This window comes from Podarcis bocagei (genome assembly GCF_964188305.1).
Source record: "Podarcis bocagei genome assembly, chromosome: 5".
Classification (NCBI taxonomy): Eukaryota; Metazoa; Chordata; class Lepidosauria; order Squamata; family Lacertidae; genus Podarcis; species Podarcis bocagei.
The window spans coordinates 42122975-42138058 of record NC_138129.1 but is presented as its reverse complement, the minus strand read 5'-3'; the positions used below and the strand labels follow the sequence as shown (position 1 = coordinate 42138058).

Genomic DNA, 15084 nt, shown 5'->3' with positions numbered 1-15084 from the left:
GAAAGATTAATTGATGCCATTTATATGATTGCCAGATGTTATTTCTTGCCACCAATATTTCATAGTGGGGGAAATGATGGGACCAACCCAAATTACCTTGGCCAAACCAAGACAGCCGCCAAGTGCAGTCCTCAAAGGAGGGAATGCATAATCTCCTCCTTACCCAAAAGAATCTGCATAATGAATTGTTGTTTCAAGGAAAAAACCTAAACCAATATTAGTTTTGTGTTTGATAAATCACTAAGCTTATGAAGCTCCAAAGGAACACTTCTCCATTCAGAGACACCTCAGACCTAGTCATTACTAGCAGCAACACTGAACCCTTTGGGGGAGTGATTATGTCCACAGTATACAACAGCAAGCTGCTTCAATCTGACCTAGAAGGGCCTCCAAACTTCAAGCCTGTACTTGTTGGAGAATATTTAATTGTCTTCATCTCTTGCTTTTTCCTCTTCTCCCTCCTTTTTCTCTAGATGATACTATATGTTGTAGATTTGCTGAGCTGAATGCTAGAGGAAGATAGATCTTAGTAAGAGACTCGGCTCTGATCTATTTGCTTGGGAGGGAGGGAGGAACAGAGACTGCGTAAGACAGGCATGTCCAAAGTCCGTTTCTGGGGCCTAATCCAGCCCACCGGCCAATTTAATCCAGCCCCTGTGGCAGTTTATTTCCTCGGGTAAAATTGTAAAAAAAAGGTCAACAGCTTTGGTCGGCCTTTTGGTCAGCCCTCACACATGTTCACTTCATCAAATCTGGCCTCCCTTTGAAAAAAGTTTGGACACCCCTGGTGCCATAAGCCAACACTCTGGCTCCAAAGCAGTGTAAGCAAAGCAAAGCAATTGCTTTTGAATTGTCCAGGGGAAGCTCTGGAGTGGGCAGGTCATCTTAAGATAATGTATTCAGAGAACTGAGTGCATAGTCAGTGAGTCAATAGACAGGGCTGCTCTGTGGTCCTAAGCTGTTGCACATAATAATAATAATAATAATAATAATAATAATAATAATAATAATAATAATAATAATAATAATAATAATAATAATTTATTATTTATACCCCGCCCATCTGGCTGGGTGTCCCCAGCCACTCTGGGCGGCTTCCATAAAAACCAAAAATACAGTAAAATATCACACGTTAAAAACTTCCCTGAACAGGGCTGCCTTAAGATGTCTTCTGAATGTCAGGTAGTTGTTTATCGTTTTGACATCTGCTGGAAGGGCGTTCCACAGGGCGGGCGCCACTACCGAGAAGGCCCTCTGCCTGGTTCCCTGTAGCTTGGCTTCTCGCAATGAGGGAACCGCCAGAAGGCCCTCGGCGCTGGACCTCAGCGTCCGGGCAGAATGAATGGGGGTGGAGACGCTCCTTCAGGTATACTGGACCGAGGCCAGTATATTGGAACTCCAGGGTCACAGAGAGGGAGAGGGGCCTTGGCAGGCTAAAGGGTCCTGGGCAAGAGCATCTCTTGGTGATATTTTAGTATACTTTGTTGTAGGCTTAGCATTTATCCTTTACTCACTTGGATGTAACACAGCAGTGTGAACTGTTTCATATAGATGAAAACTTTATGCCCCCCTCTTTGTGTGTGTGTTCTCTCCCCTTATCCTCTACTGTCTGGGGCCTCTGAGTTTGAAGCTATTGCCCTCTAATGGCTCTAGCCAGTATAAGCAGTGTATCATAATTCTCCTATATACTCACATTTATGCTACTCAGCTTATTGCTTCTGTCTACTGTAATATGTGCACATGTGCTCCACTAATAAGAGAAAATCCAATATATATATATATTTGTCCCTGGTGGATGATTTACAGCATTGTAAGTTGGGCTCAATAATAAAGAAGCTAGGTCATATTGTCATGGGACAGGGAGGACCTGATATCTTTTTCTAGGCCAGTTTTGATTTGAGGCTTCACTTGTTCTTGTAGTAGTTGGTTTTTTAAATTGTTAATAACTTGAAGCATACAGGAATATTAAGTTAATTTCTCCATAAAGTAGTCTGTTTCTATTTTGAAGTCAATTCTATATCAGGATAACCAGCTCCATGTGTCTATTACTGATGATACCTTTGCCACTGAAGAAATTAAAGACAAAATATTTTGGCATAACATGTTCCAAATAAGATATGTAAAAATTCCAATGAGCTTTTTCTCATTGTAAATCCAATTCCTTGTTGCATACAAATGTTTGCTTTTATCCTCCTGTACCATGAAGCCTTTTTCTTCTTTTTTTGGAGTAGAATGAAAGAATTTCTAAGGCCTTTGATTTTATTTGTTTTTGTTTACATAACGCACATGGTTGGGAAATGGCGGAAAGGCTTGTCGTGATTTGTATACTTGCCTCACCCTTCCAAGCTATACAAATTAGAGGCTCTTCTATTTTCTAAGTGCCCTTATTTGGGGGGGGGGGGGTTGTTTCCTGCCATCTACGTGTTCTTCTCTTGGAAAGCTCAATCTTTGAATACCTGAAACACTTAATTTCTGGAGGCTGTGTTGTTCTGTTTACACACTTGAAAAAAACTCTGTAGAACTTCTAAGGTCTCTCATTGGATTCACCGGTGTTTGTCTTCAGTCAAGTCACACCAAACGCTGCAAATCTCCCTTTGCGGGTGGAGGAGCAGCTTGGGCTAGACACAGGAGCGCTTTGTCACACCCTACCTGTGTCTGCTCCTCCCAGCATCTCTCCACCCCATAGCAAGCTCCCCCTTCTACCTGCTGATGGAAAGTCTCAAAATGGAGCATTCTGGGGGAGGAGGAATATCTGAGCCAGCCTGGCATCCCCTAGATGCCCAACCAGCCCCACTGCCACCGCAGCACTATGGGGCCTGATTGGAGCCCATTCAAAGGTTGGTGCAGAGATTTCCATTGCTGCCCTCCTGCCCCCTTCCACATACACACGGTCCTGCCTAGCCATGCTGGGGATTGCAGACTAAGGTACTATAATGAAAAGATAGCTGAAACAACAGGGAATTATCACCTTCAATATAACCACAACACTGAATAATGACAGTAATCCCTGTTTAAGTGTTCTCTATGAGGGTGAATAAATTCCAACTCCAGGTTTAACCTAGACTTTGTTTGAGAGAGAGAGCGCGAGAGACTGAGTGTGTTCTGGCAGTTAAAATACAGAACATCCAATAGCTATTAATGACTCCCTCCAGTGTGTGGATACACAAAGAAAGCATATATTGCACAGTGTCTGCCGTGTAGGAATTTTGTGATGGGAAGTATCCCTCCATCTGTAGCCTTTTCTGAAGAATGTTCATTTCGGAACTGTATCATTTTTTTAAAGCTGCACTATCATTTGAATATACTTTTCATCGCATATTTCTCCTTTTGTTGTTCAGGATTCCAGCCAAGCAATTCCCTTGGTGGTAGAGAGCTGCATACGATTCATTAGCAGACATGGTGAGTTTGGAGATGGTCAAGCTAAAGTGTAGTTTGTTCTGCACAGTATTCAAGTAGCCTGTTGAAGCATAGTCAGGACTGCGATCTGAAAACACAGGAGGCAGCTAAAGCTGGTCTAAGTCTTGTTTGGTCCTAGATGAGAGACCTCCAGTCAACCCTGTGGACATTGCCTTGAGTTTCCTTTTGGAAAGAGCAGGAAATATAAGTGAAATAAAAGGCAGGACAGAATCAAAATGCATAAGTAGAGCACAGCTTGTGATTGTAGGACTGCCTTTTAGTGTGTGTGTGTGTGTGTGATGTTTCTTTCTTAAGTTACTAGAAAATGCCCTGGACATTTTGAATTAAAGTATAGAAATGTTTTAAATAAATCTGTAAAGTTTGCATACGGTAATTTTTCTACTCAAGCTAACTGCATTCTTATTTAATAAATTTAATCAATAACTTAATACATTTGTATTAATAAATTTACATAAGTATTTAATAAATAGGTAATAATATTTTATGGAGCCGTGCTGTTTTCTGAACTGTGACATAGGAGCCACAAACATATTATATGTATAGTCCTTTTGGATTCCTGATCCGTGATTCTTTTTCTTCCTGTTCGCTCTCTCTTAGCATTAAGGTGTTGCATCTTTATTCCTTTCAAATCAATCTTTTCCTTCACCTTATGAGTTCTGAGATTTCAGCAGGCACGTCCTGCGTATTGCTGAACTTTTAGTCAGAGGGGAATGGCGTCCCTTGTTCTATCAGAAGGCTATTTTGTCTATTTGGGGTCGTTTTGTCATAGTTCTGCCAAGTTTTCCTCCTGCCTGCAGCCCTTCATGTCACTTTTAACTCTGTTCCAGAAAGGTTTTCCCAACCCTCTGGAACAGAATTTGGGTGCACATAGGGGGAATGCCTCTCTCACATTGTGGAGATGGAAGCCTTCATTGGATCAAGAAACATGTATCAGGAGGATGCTACTCTATGTATTTATATCATTTATCTATTTATGTTCTTCCATTTGTATTATGCCTTTTTTCCACCATGAGACCCAAGATTTGTGTGGTTACTCACCCAATCACTGACCCAGACATGCATAGTCTCAGCAAGATTATTTGTTCAAAAATCATAATTATCACAATTTTAAAGATTTGTGAAATAAACACTGTTCCACAGGAAATAAGGTATACTCTGACATAATTAATTTATCTTTGGCTATATGATATGTTGAAATAAATGGCTCTAGATCAAAGCTTTGCATGTCGCTGCTTCCTCCCCTATCTTCTTCTAGCGAACACAAACATACTTTATGTGTAAGAGACATTTTGTTATCTGATAACAAATAGCAGATTTTCTCCCAAGTCATTACAGGCTGCATTTCTGAAAATGATCTATGAAAGAAGTGTTCCTTAGGGAACATAGGGTCAGATCCAGTCTTTGCTCCATGAATGGAAATCCCCCACTGCTCATCAAAGGGCCCTTCTATTCAAAGAGCAAAGATTTTGGATCCAACCCATATATGGTAGAATAACATAATGCACTACAGTCTTCAAAAATTGCTCACCATATATATGCAAACAATTTATTAATAGAAGTTTTGACACATCTTTTCAGTTACACTGCTGGTATTTTACTTACTTACTACCTACATTTCTATACTGCCCTTTATCTGAGAACCACAGGGCAGTTTACAATATAAAAACACAAAAAATACATACCTTAGTAACAAACAGTACCCCCCCCCGCCACCCCAACACACACAGTTTAAAAGGCTACAGATTGTTTAATTGCCCAAAGGCCTGGGAGAACAGGAATGCTTTTGCCTGGCTCCTAAAGGTACCCAACGACAGTGCCAGGCGAGGTTCCCGGGGTATAGTCTAGAAGCCTTCATTTGGGAGAGGTGGTTAAATAGGATGTCTGGGCATATTTTTAAGAAGTTGTACCACTTCTGCGGATGGCAAGGTAAAAATATATTCCATATCCAATTGAACATCCTGATATTATCAAATTTGGGACCCGCTTCCTGTCCACATTAACAGTTAAATCTTTCAGTTCATCTGGAACTAACTTATAATTTAAAATAAACATTACATTTAACATCTGTTTCAGAATTTTAAATAAGTTTCAGATTTCTTGGCTCAGTTATTCTGGGTCCTTTCTTTTTTTTTGCAAGTTGCTCTAGTGGCAGGTCTTTTGTAACCCTGCTTCCTCTATGCAACATCAGCCAATATGATAGCAAGGTACGATGGGCTTAGATCTTTATAGTATAAAACTGTTCTTGGTTTTCATCATGGTTGTGGGTGTATAAGTTCCATTCTGGTTGCTGTTGCCAACACCTTCTTTCCCAATAGTCCCAGGCCATAGATTCAGACGTTCTGACTCAAGGAATGAGGCAGTTGAGAAGCTCAGCAGCTGTATCCATGACTGAGCAGCCCTTTTTAGGATCCACTCTGCTCACCCTGAAAAGGGGGAGGGGCTAGAAAAGGTGCCCTAAACATAGTCTGCCTCCCTTTTTCCCTGACTGGATTACCATGCCCAGTGGGGTCACCACCTAGCGGTCGTAAAAGACAATTGAACTTTGGAACATGGAATATTGCCATTGTTAGATAACACAGACAGCGATCGTCTTGAATGCAGAACTGCCATCATTGCAAGAGAGCTGTGATGTTTTAACATCAATATTGCAGCGCTTCAAGAGACTCGAAGAGCAGGTGAGGGACAACTGAAGGAAGAAAAAGGAGGCTACACATTCTTCTGGAAAGGTCTGTCTGAACAAGAACATTGAATACATGGGGTAGGCTTTGCTATCAAAAACAACCTTGTGAAGCTCCTGTCAGAAGTCCCTACCGGCATTAATGAGCGACTCTCAACCCTTCGAATAAAGCTCACCAAAAACCAACAGGCTACTATTATAAGTGCTTATGCACCAACACTGGATGCCGATGAAGACATTAAAGAAGAATGTTACTCTCATGGATACCGTCCTATCAGAGATGCCTAAGGAAGATAAAATTAGCCTCCTGGGTGATTTTAATGCAAGAGTTGGGTGAGATTACGGACTCATTGTTAAAACCTTGTTTATGGAAGACAATCTTACTTGGCTACGAGTGATCACCAAAGGAGGAGGAGGAGGAGGAGGAGGAGGAGGGTGTATAAATGGCCAAAGTGGCATCCACCAGATGGTGTTGGGACTAAAAGTCCTGTCAATTTGGCCCATGCTGGCTGGGGCTGATGGGAGTTGGAGTCCAGCAACATCTGGAAGACATCAAGGCATCACATTGGCTACACTGCTGTATAGTGTTGAAGGTCTTAAAGCAACAATTCTGAACAGCTTCTGGCCCATCCTTGCCCACCATGCCCGAAACTTCAACTTCATAAGCTGTTTGTAGAACATAGGTGGTTGTCTCCTGTGAAAAAGTAACATTAGGTATGGTATTAGCTGTCACCTCCAGATTTTCCACCCAAAATTCTCCCTCATTTAGTATGGATCTGAGTATTGAAAAGGTTTAATCGGATTTATAACAGTAATAATTCTCCATTTATAGTGATGAGAATTCTCCTTTCACATAAGCCTGTTCCCTGGATAACAATATTTGTAATTATACTATCCAACATTAAAATTAAGTACCATTTTAGTTATCCCGCCAGCTGTGTTCCAGGTGAGCCTATCTAGCTATCTTAAGCTCTTCTTCTTATTAGTTTCCTCTAGTCTCTCTTTTCTACTTCCTCAAGGGGATTTTCCCTGGAGGCTTATCTGGCCTAGGGATGGACATATGTAAGAATAGAAACATTTCTCTAGTGATTACTCCTGGGCAGTAAAATGATTCCTATACAGTTATGGGATTCATATATAAGAAAGGAAACTACTGATCTCCTTTATTGTTTCCTTTTAGCATTGGTTTAAGTAATCTTTAAATAAAAGCAAGATTCATCTACATTGGAGATAATATGAATTTCCTCTGCTGCTGTTATCATCCCCTTCTTGTTTTTGGTACTAAAATATTATGAAGAATCAAACAAGCATCTGCACTTGATATGTGATGAGGGATTATCCTTCCTAGTAGAGAGCTCCTTACCCTAACACCTTAGGACCACCATCACTATGATTTGCTTTTTTTTCATACTATGTAGCAACGTATTTTCTATAAACCATTTGATAGATTCCCCTAGAATTTCTGCCTTGACAATTGATCTTAATTAAATGACCTGAAGTGTGACCTTTGTCTAGAAAATCGGTCATCTTAATTGACTTGGCACTGTTGTTTCTCTATGCTTGGCCTTTTGTTTTTTAAGGCTCTGCATGGGAAGACACAGGATTCTGATTCATCACCACATTCCTACCAAGGTTTGTGCTATGATTTACAGCTAATGGGTTGTCTGGGAGAGCTAAACCATGACCCCAGGTTCGGACAGTGTGCTAAGTCAAACCTTGGCTTAGCACAACACAGCAGCAGAATTGCCAGAGAGGAGCACAGCAGTCACAATCTCGTCTCCCGGAACCTGCACATTTGCAGCTAAGCCATGGTTTGGCTTAGAGTGATGTCCGAAGCAAGCCGCTGATTCAACAAAATCTTATCTTAATTTGATTTTCTAGTCTGAGTCAACCCCATTTGAAAAACAGCCATCTAATTCATCTTGCATTTTGAAAATTTATTGATGTTACCCAAAATCATCTTTCAGTGAAGGTAGTGTTAGTATGTAGCACTTCTTGAACAATTGCTTAATTATTATAAATTTAGAAGACACATTACACAATCGTTAAGATGCTGGTTGTCCAGTAAATGCAGAATTAGAGCAGGGGCAGGTAACTGGTCTGTAAAGCCTTCTGTAAAGCCCACCAGCCTTCTGCTGATTTTCTTGGCAGCAGCAACAGCTGCACCAAAGCAGAAGAAAGTCAACCGCCCAGTTTCCTTTATTGCGCCAATGTTCCATTGTCTTTTATAACAGTCTGGCTGTGGTGGTGTTGGCAGCAATGAAGAAAACCCAAACAAACCACCCAGTGTTCTCTCTTCTGTGATTTCTGCTGGTCTCAGGAACACTCAGTCATCATTGGAGGAGCATCGCTGGCACTGGACAAGATTGCAAGTGATCCTCCTCCCAGCTCACCCTTTTGAAGCATCAGAGAAAAGCTGCAGGCTTTTGCCTCCAGCATCATTTGACTCCTCCAAGCAGGCAGGAGGTGGATTCCTGACAGGAAGGAAGAAGTCAATGCCAAGTTGGAGAAAGGCCCTAAGGGGGCAGAGTAGGTCTGGGGCTGGTGACCGATGCTCTTTTGGGGCTTGCTTATTTAGAATCTGTTGGCAAAGTTCCATCCCATTGCAGCCAAGTGATGGTGCGCAAGCAGAACACACTCGGGAAAGACATACGCATGATCACTCGCTCCCTTTCTCCCCAGGCCTAATCTTTCACAGAATCGCCTCTCATATGCTTGAAAATGATAAAGTAAATGCCTTAGTACACTCTAAAGTACAGTGATTACTTCAAACTTCTGGGAGCGGGGAATGTCCCATGAAAGCACCACCATCTATAAGAGTCAAACATGTTATTTGTCGTCCTGGATGCTATGAAAGTAGTTCCTTGGAATTGCCTCTAATAGAGCACAATCTGTGTGCAAGTGTGCACCATCTGTTTCTCTTTCAGGCCAAGATAAGTTTAGCAAGCCTTGATGTCATTCCTCACCCCCTTCCTTTCTCTCTCTAGAATCTTTCTCATTCCAGAATTGCTACCCTAAGAGCCCTGCTGTTCTAGGAACTGTGGACCATGGATGCTTCCTCAGTGCTGTGTGTCTTTTAGAAGACATTAAAATCATTCTTATTGGCTTCCTGAATGCCAAAGTGAATTTTTAAAAATTAGACGAATACTTTTTAACAACGTATGAATTGTGCCAACTTATTGCTGTGGATTTAATTACACCAGTGCTGGTGTGCCACTTTTAATTAATTTTAGCTGTCAAACAAGTTGGATTAACGGTCGGGTAATGATATGTCATCTCGATTTGGATTAGCGTGTTCTTATATCATCATGTTGTTGAATCTGACAGATAACCGAATTTCAGTGACTGAAGGAAGGATTGTAAGAATGTTGTAAGTGTATCACTTGATTATGTATTTCTGTTTTCATGGATTTCTCTTATTTTCTTTGCAGGGCTGCAGCATGAAGGGATATTCAGGGTGTCAGGATCTCAGGTTGAGGTGAATGATATAAAAAATGCATTTGAGAGAGGTAAGAGTAGTTGGGTTTTTTGTATTGCACAATTCTCTGCAATGTGTCTTCATGCTTCTGGGTTATTAGTTTAAGCGAGTTGAGACTGAAGTCATAAATGAAGACTTCAAAGGTCTGCCCAATCTTAGGCAATTCCCACTTCCTCCAGTGGCTCCCACACACTGCATCTTAAATTGCTTAAGTAGACCCCCAACACGCTGAAGAGTTTGGGAGGGCACAGGTGGCTGCAGGGGGAGGGAGAAAACGGAGCCTTTAGTTGTCCTTAGTTACCTTAGAATCATATATACTATACCTTAAGCCCATTGTCACTGAAACAGAGTGCTGCTTTCAAGTCACTGCTCTCTTCTTTCCAAAACATGGCACCTGTATTCTCCAGTTAGCTTGAAAGGCTGGTCTTAATATCACACAATATTTTACATTCAAATTATCTGCCTAGTAAAAGCAGAGCAGCATGTCCAACCCATGTCAAAGGGCCTCTGGCTAACAGTGCGTATGTGTGTAACTTTTATCAGTCGTGAGGTTATGGAGATTGCTGTGGATTTATCCTTTGCCTAAGAATAAGAGATGATCTATAAGGGTTTGTGGAAATCTGCTTTGTGGTGGGCGGATGTCAGATGCAAAAGGTCACACTTTGTGGAGCATTTATGGAAGGCTGCTTAGAGAAAACAGATAACTGTTTTAGTATCTTTGCATGCATAACATTGATTTTTTCCCATTTCATCTCTCATGGCCTCAAATCCAATGAGGTACTAAACTAATGAAGTTAACCTTAATGTATGTGAGTTTATTACTTCATCAAGAGCCCTTGGTGACAGTTAATATTGGGGATAATGCTCTAATTCATAGTTGCCTATTTATTATACTCTGTGGTGTTAAGATAATAGCCTTGACTATTTCTCTCGTAATGGATATCTCTGTGAGAGCAAGAGAGAAGACTTGCCCCATCATCAAATCTGATTATGTCCAACAGCAAGTTCTCCTTTGGGACTTTCTCCTTTGGAGCAAATCTTTCCTTTGTCTTTGCCAAAACCAAACCTATAAACTCCAGTAGATTACGAGTCACACCGGAGACCTGTGTGCTCATGCACTTCATTAGCTTTGCTAGTCTAGCACTACCTGCCTTTGAAGCTGAGCAGGCTGGTAATCAAGCTTTCCATCAGTTGCATGTAAGACTCTACTGGAAGCACAGCAACTCAACTCTTCTGGAAGATGGAAGGGCCTACGTGATGCAACTTAGAATCATAGAACTGTAGAGTTGGAAGGGACCCTGAGAATCATCTAGTCTAACCCCCTGCAATGCAGGAATATGCAGCTATTGCATACAGGGATCAAACCTTGGTGTTATCTGCACCATGCTGTCTCCTGTTGCCCCATGTACATAGGTTAACCTTTTGTTGACTGTCTTTGGATAGGAGTCGGGGCTGCTGAGAGGTGTTGCTTACTCAATGTACTTACATAGAATCTTTTGTTGGATACCTATTTGGGGGGGGAAGGGGAGGGGTGTTTGAAATCATTATAGGTTACATATTATGAGCCACTTGGGCTCCTGCCTGTTATTTCTCCTTCTGTGAGGTTCAAGCTTCTGATAGATTACTCCTTATTTTGTTTTGTTAATATGCGCCTTCTCTGTTTGTTCTCTTGTCATTCTTGTTTTGTGGTAACCAGGGGAGGATCCACTGGCTGGAGATCAAAATGACCATGATATGGACTCAATAGCAGGTGTACTAAAGCTCTACTTTCGTGGGCTAGAGCATCCCCTCTTCCCCAAGGAAATCTTTCATGACCTGATTGCCTGTGTCAGTAAGTAGCACAAGGATGAAATGAGTCAGTTGAAGATAAGGCATGCAAAGAAACACAACACAAGGAGATAGCTGCCCCTGTCGAGTGACAGAATGAGTAGCAAACCACAAAGGTGTAAAAATATTTAATATAACGTAGAAGGTAACACATATTCTAATGTGCATTGAAGCGGAAATGTTTTTCTTCATGAGATATGTTAAAATGACAATTTTAATGCATGAAAACAATAATCAAAATGTTAATGCCATTCACCGATGCAAAATCTAACTCCAACAAAAATTGAACGTGCTCTTCTTCAGACAGAATTCTTAATATATCTGGCACAAAGCACATAGGATAAACCATTTTCTATAATACATATAATAAAGATTCTTGCACCTTCTGACATTTTTCTCTCTGTGCCCTCCGCCCCCATAAAAGTCAGTTAATGATAACATCTTATATAGTTCAGCCTTTTTTATATATCTGTGGGAACTTGCTCATTATCCATCCTCTGTGTCTACACAATCTCCCCTCTTTACACCCCACCCCCAGCACTTGTAAGACTTCAGCTATCTCTCTAAAACCATGCTGCTGGCTTCTCAGAACATTCCCTGATACTTTGATGGTATCTCAAGGAAAATGAGCAAGAAACCGGAATTGTACAAGGTTGTATTAGAACCTACTATAATTTGATGCCCCAGTTTGTTGCTGAGGTGGCAACATTAAACGCAGAACAAGAGTTAGAAAGAGGACCTCTTTCTGTTTGCTTCTCATTAGCCATGGCCTGTTGACAGTTAAGTCATCAATATGAATTATTGTATTAATTCATTTAAAATGTTTTCTATATTGCCTTTCAGCCCAGAATTCTATAGCAATTAACAGATTAGAACTAGTAATGAAACATCAGGGAAATACTATGTTAAAGAGAAACTGACCAACAAGCAGTACAGGAAGTCTCCTAGTTGACTCACCCTTAAAAAAAGAAAGAAAAGAGGGGGGGGGGAGAGAACTTGCTGTCTATACTGTTTGAAGATACAGTAGTTGCAATGTGTCTTGGGCTGTATGTATATTTAGAAACCCAGCAGCTGTGTCTTTTTTTGGCCGGGTACCTTCCGTAACCATAAGAGTCAATTCCTTATGGTGTTTCTGTACAGAACATAGAAAATGACTTTCAACTAGTTAAGCTGTTAACATACAACTTTATGATTTCAAGGGTGCTTTTAAATGTTCTTGTGACTTCAAGTTTGCAATGAACTCCCCCTGACTCATTCAGAGAGCAAACAATGAATCCATTGTCCGAGTGTAAGAATGTCAGTGATGGAAGCAGCCTTTGAAGTAGCATGTAGGAGAGCTCCTTTTAAAAGGATCTGTGGTTTCATTCTCCCTGCAAATTAGTCTACACAGTTTTACTCCTGTTAGATGAAAAGAGCAGTCTGTTGCCAAATAATTCTGGACTTCCAGAGCCAAGGATATATGCTGCCCACTTTTTTCCCATTAGACTGCTGCAGACAGAGCTCTTTACCTCACCCTCCAGTTATGTTAATCTATCTGTGGAATACTGTGCCAAAGGTTTTGCTTAAGACACCCACCTTACAGAGCTAACTTTAATGGGCTATTGTGTTGTGGCTTGTGCAACATACAACACTCAATTTACCCACGCTGCATGGACCTTGAAAATAAATTTCTCATCTTCTGCTTTGAAGGACCTTTTTCATAACAGATAGGAAATCATGCCTCTGTCATCTTCTGTGCAGGGCTTCATAAATGTTTTCAAGAACTGCTCAGACCCTTTCCTTCCAAATTGCTTTTGTTGCCCTTTCCCCCCATCCCTCCCCCAATTAAGGGTCATTTCACAAATGACACTGAAGTCACATTTCTGTTTTACTTCATCTGTCATCTTGAGGGGCTGCAGGTGGCAGTAAGTTCTCACTTCCATTTGATAAAATAGACTTTGGATTGGATTTTCCCTGCACCCATATAAATATGAAACAGTACTCAAAAGTAGCAATGTAAAGTTTCCATAGATAATGCAATGCCTCTTATTGTGTGATTAAACAGCAGTTGCTGCTCTTTTTTCTCCTTCCTCCTAGCAATGGACAATCTGCAGGAGAGAGCTCTACACATCCGGAAAGTCCTTCTGACTTTGCCTAAAACCACTTTGATTGTAATGAGATACCTCTTTGCATTCCTCAATCAGTAAGTATTCCTCAATCAGTAAGTATTCCTCAAGCACAACAGATAGGTCTGTATAGTGTTGGTTTGCCAAGTAAGAATCATAGAGTTGGCGGGCCTTGCTTGGTTCAAGGAGTCCAGAAGCCTCAAAAGATGACTCTCCACCCTTCGTGTGAAGACTTCCATGAGACCTGCAAGAAAGAGCCTCTCCCAGTCATTCAAATTATGCACAGAACTGAGTTCCTGATCACTTAAGTGTAAAGCATTCATTTCTTTTTAGTTGGAGCCTGTGCTTGAGCTCATCTCTGAATATCACTTGTATTTTTACTGCCAACCTGTGGGCTTTTTTTCTTGTTCAGGTAGCATTCTGTTGGCAAAAATCTCCACGACCAATATTGCTGTTCCTTGATTCTAAGGGGAAATCTTGCTAAAAGAACTACCTTTTAGGGACAGCCATCGTTTCAGGGTACTGGAGAATTTTTGTTCGGATGAAATAAGGCCTGTCTTGAGACTTCCTGTAGTATTGCTCTGGAAAACAATGAGGTCTTGATTGCAGCCTGGAAAATTCAAAACCATATCCCCACAAAGTGTGTCATTGTCCTGCCACCCCTCCAGATACTGTTAGATAGGAAAGACCCCACTTCCTGCAGCTCAGGAACAGAACTTTCCACAGCAGTGTTAGGAAATTCTTCCATGCCTTGGGATTCCCTTCCCTCAGATGCCACTTCTAAGTCACTGAAGTGAATGGCTGCTTCCGCCCTTAATAGTGTCTCATTATTCAAAGAACTGGACTGGAAAACTGTGTTTGTTTCAAGAAGAATTGTCCAGGCATCAAATAACCCTGTTTTGTGCTTAACCATTAACTTGGTGCCCTGAAATGCCCAAATTGATGCAATTTGCTTTTAAGATTTAATCACACAAACCTGACCGTTTAGAAAACTGCATTACCACAGAGGACACTCACTCTTCCCACTTTGCATTTTAATTTGGCCAAAAGATAGCTTTGGAGGGGGTCTAAACAGGGGACAATACCAACACTGGAGGGAAGGAGTTTGGTTTTGAGAATCCCGTGTATGAACATGAGGGGCTAAAAAAGCAGGTGCCAGCCACTGGATGTTGCTAGCTAGCAGAGTTCATATTTTGTTCCTATAGCAGAGTTCATATTTAGCTTGCCCTAAATATGATGCGGGATGCGGGTGGCGCTGTGGTGTAAACCACTGAGCCTTGGGCTTGCTGATCGAAAGGTCGGTGGTTTGAATCCCCACGACAGGGTGAGCTCCCGTTGTTCGGTCCCAGCTCCTGCCCATCTAGCAGTTCGAAAGCACATCAAAAAGTGCAAGTAGATAAATAGGTACCGCCCCAGTGGGAAGGTAAACGGTGTTTCCGTGAGCTGCTCTGGTTTCGCCAGAAGCGGTTTAGTCATGCTAGCCACATGACCCGGAAAAACTGTCTGCGGACAAACACCAGCTCCCTCAGCCTGTAAAGTGAGATGAGCGCCGCAACCCCAGAGTCATCTGCAACTGGACT

At 41.5% G+C, this 15084-nt stretch overlaps 1 protein-coding gene across 7 annotated transcripts in view; it reads left to right on the top strand.

The window, feature by feature from the left end:
• Positions 1-15084, top strand: part of SRGAP2 (SLIT-ROBO Rho GTPase activating protein 2) — a 208425-nt gene that overhangs the window by 167452 nt on the left and 25889 nt on the right. For all 7 annotated transcript variants that reach the window (XM_081193417.1, XM_081193416.1, XM_081193415.1 and 4 more), the window contains 4 exons: positions 3339-3399; positions 9526-9603; positions 11269-11403; positions 13476-13581. In XM_081193417.1, coding sequence (XP_081049543.1) covers positions 3339-3399; positions 9526-9603; positions 11269-11403; positions 13476-13581 — 380 coding nt within the window. The remainder of the gene's footprint in view (positions 1-3338; positions 3400-9525; positions 9604-11268; positions 11404-13475; positions 13582-15084) is intronic.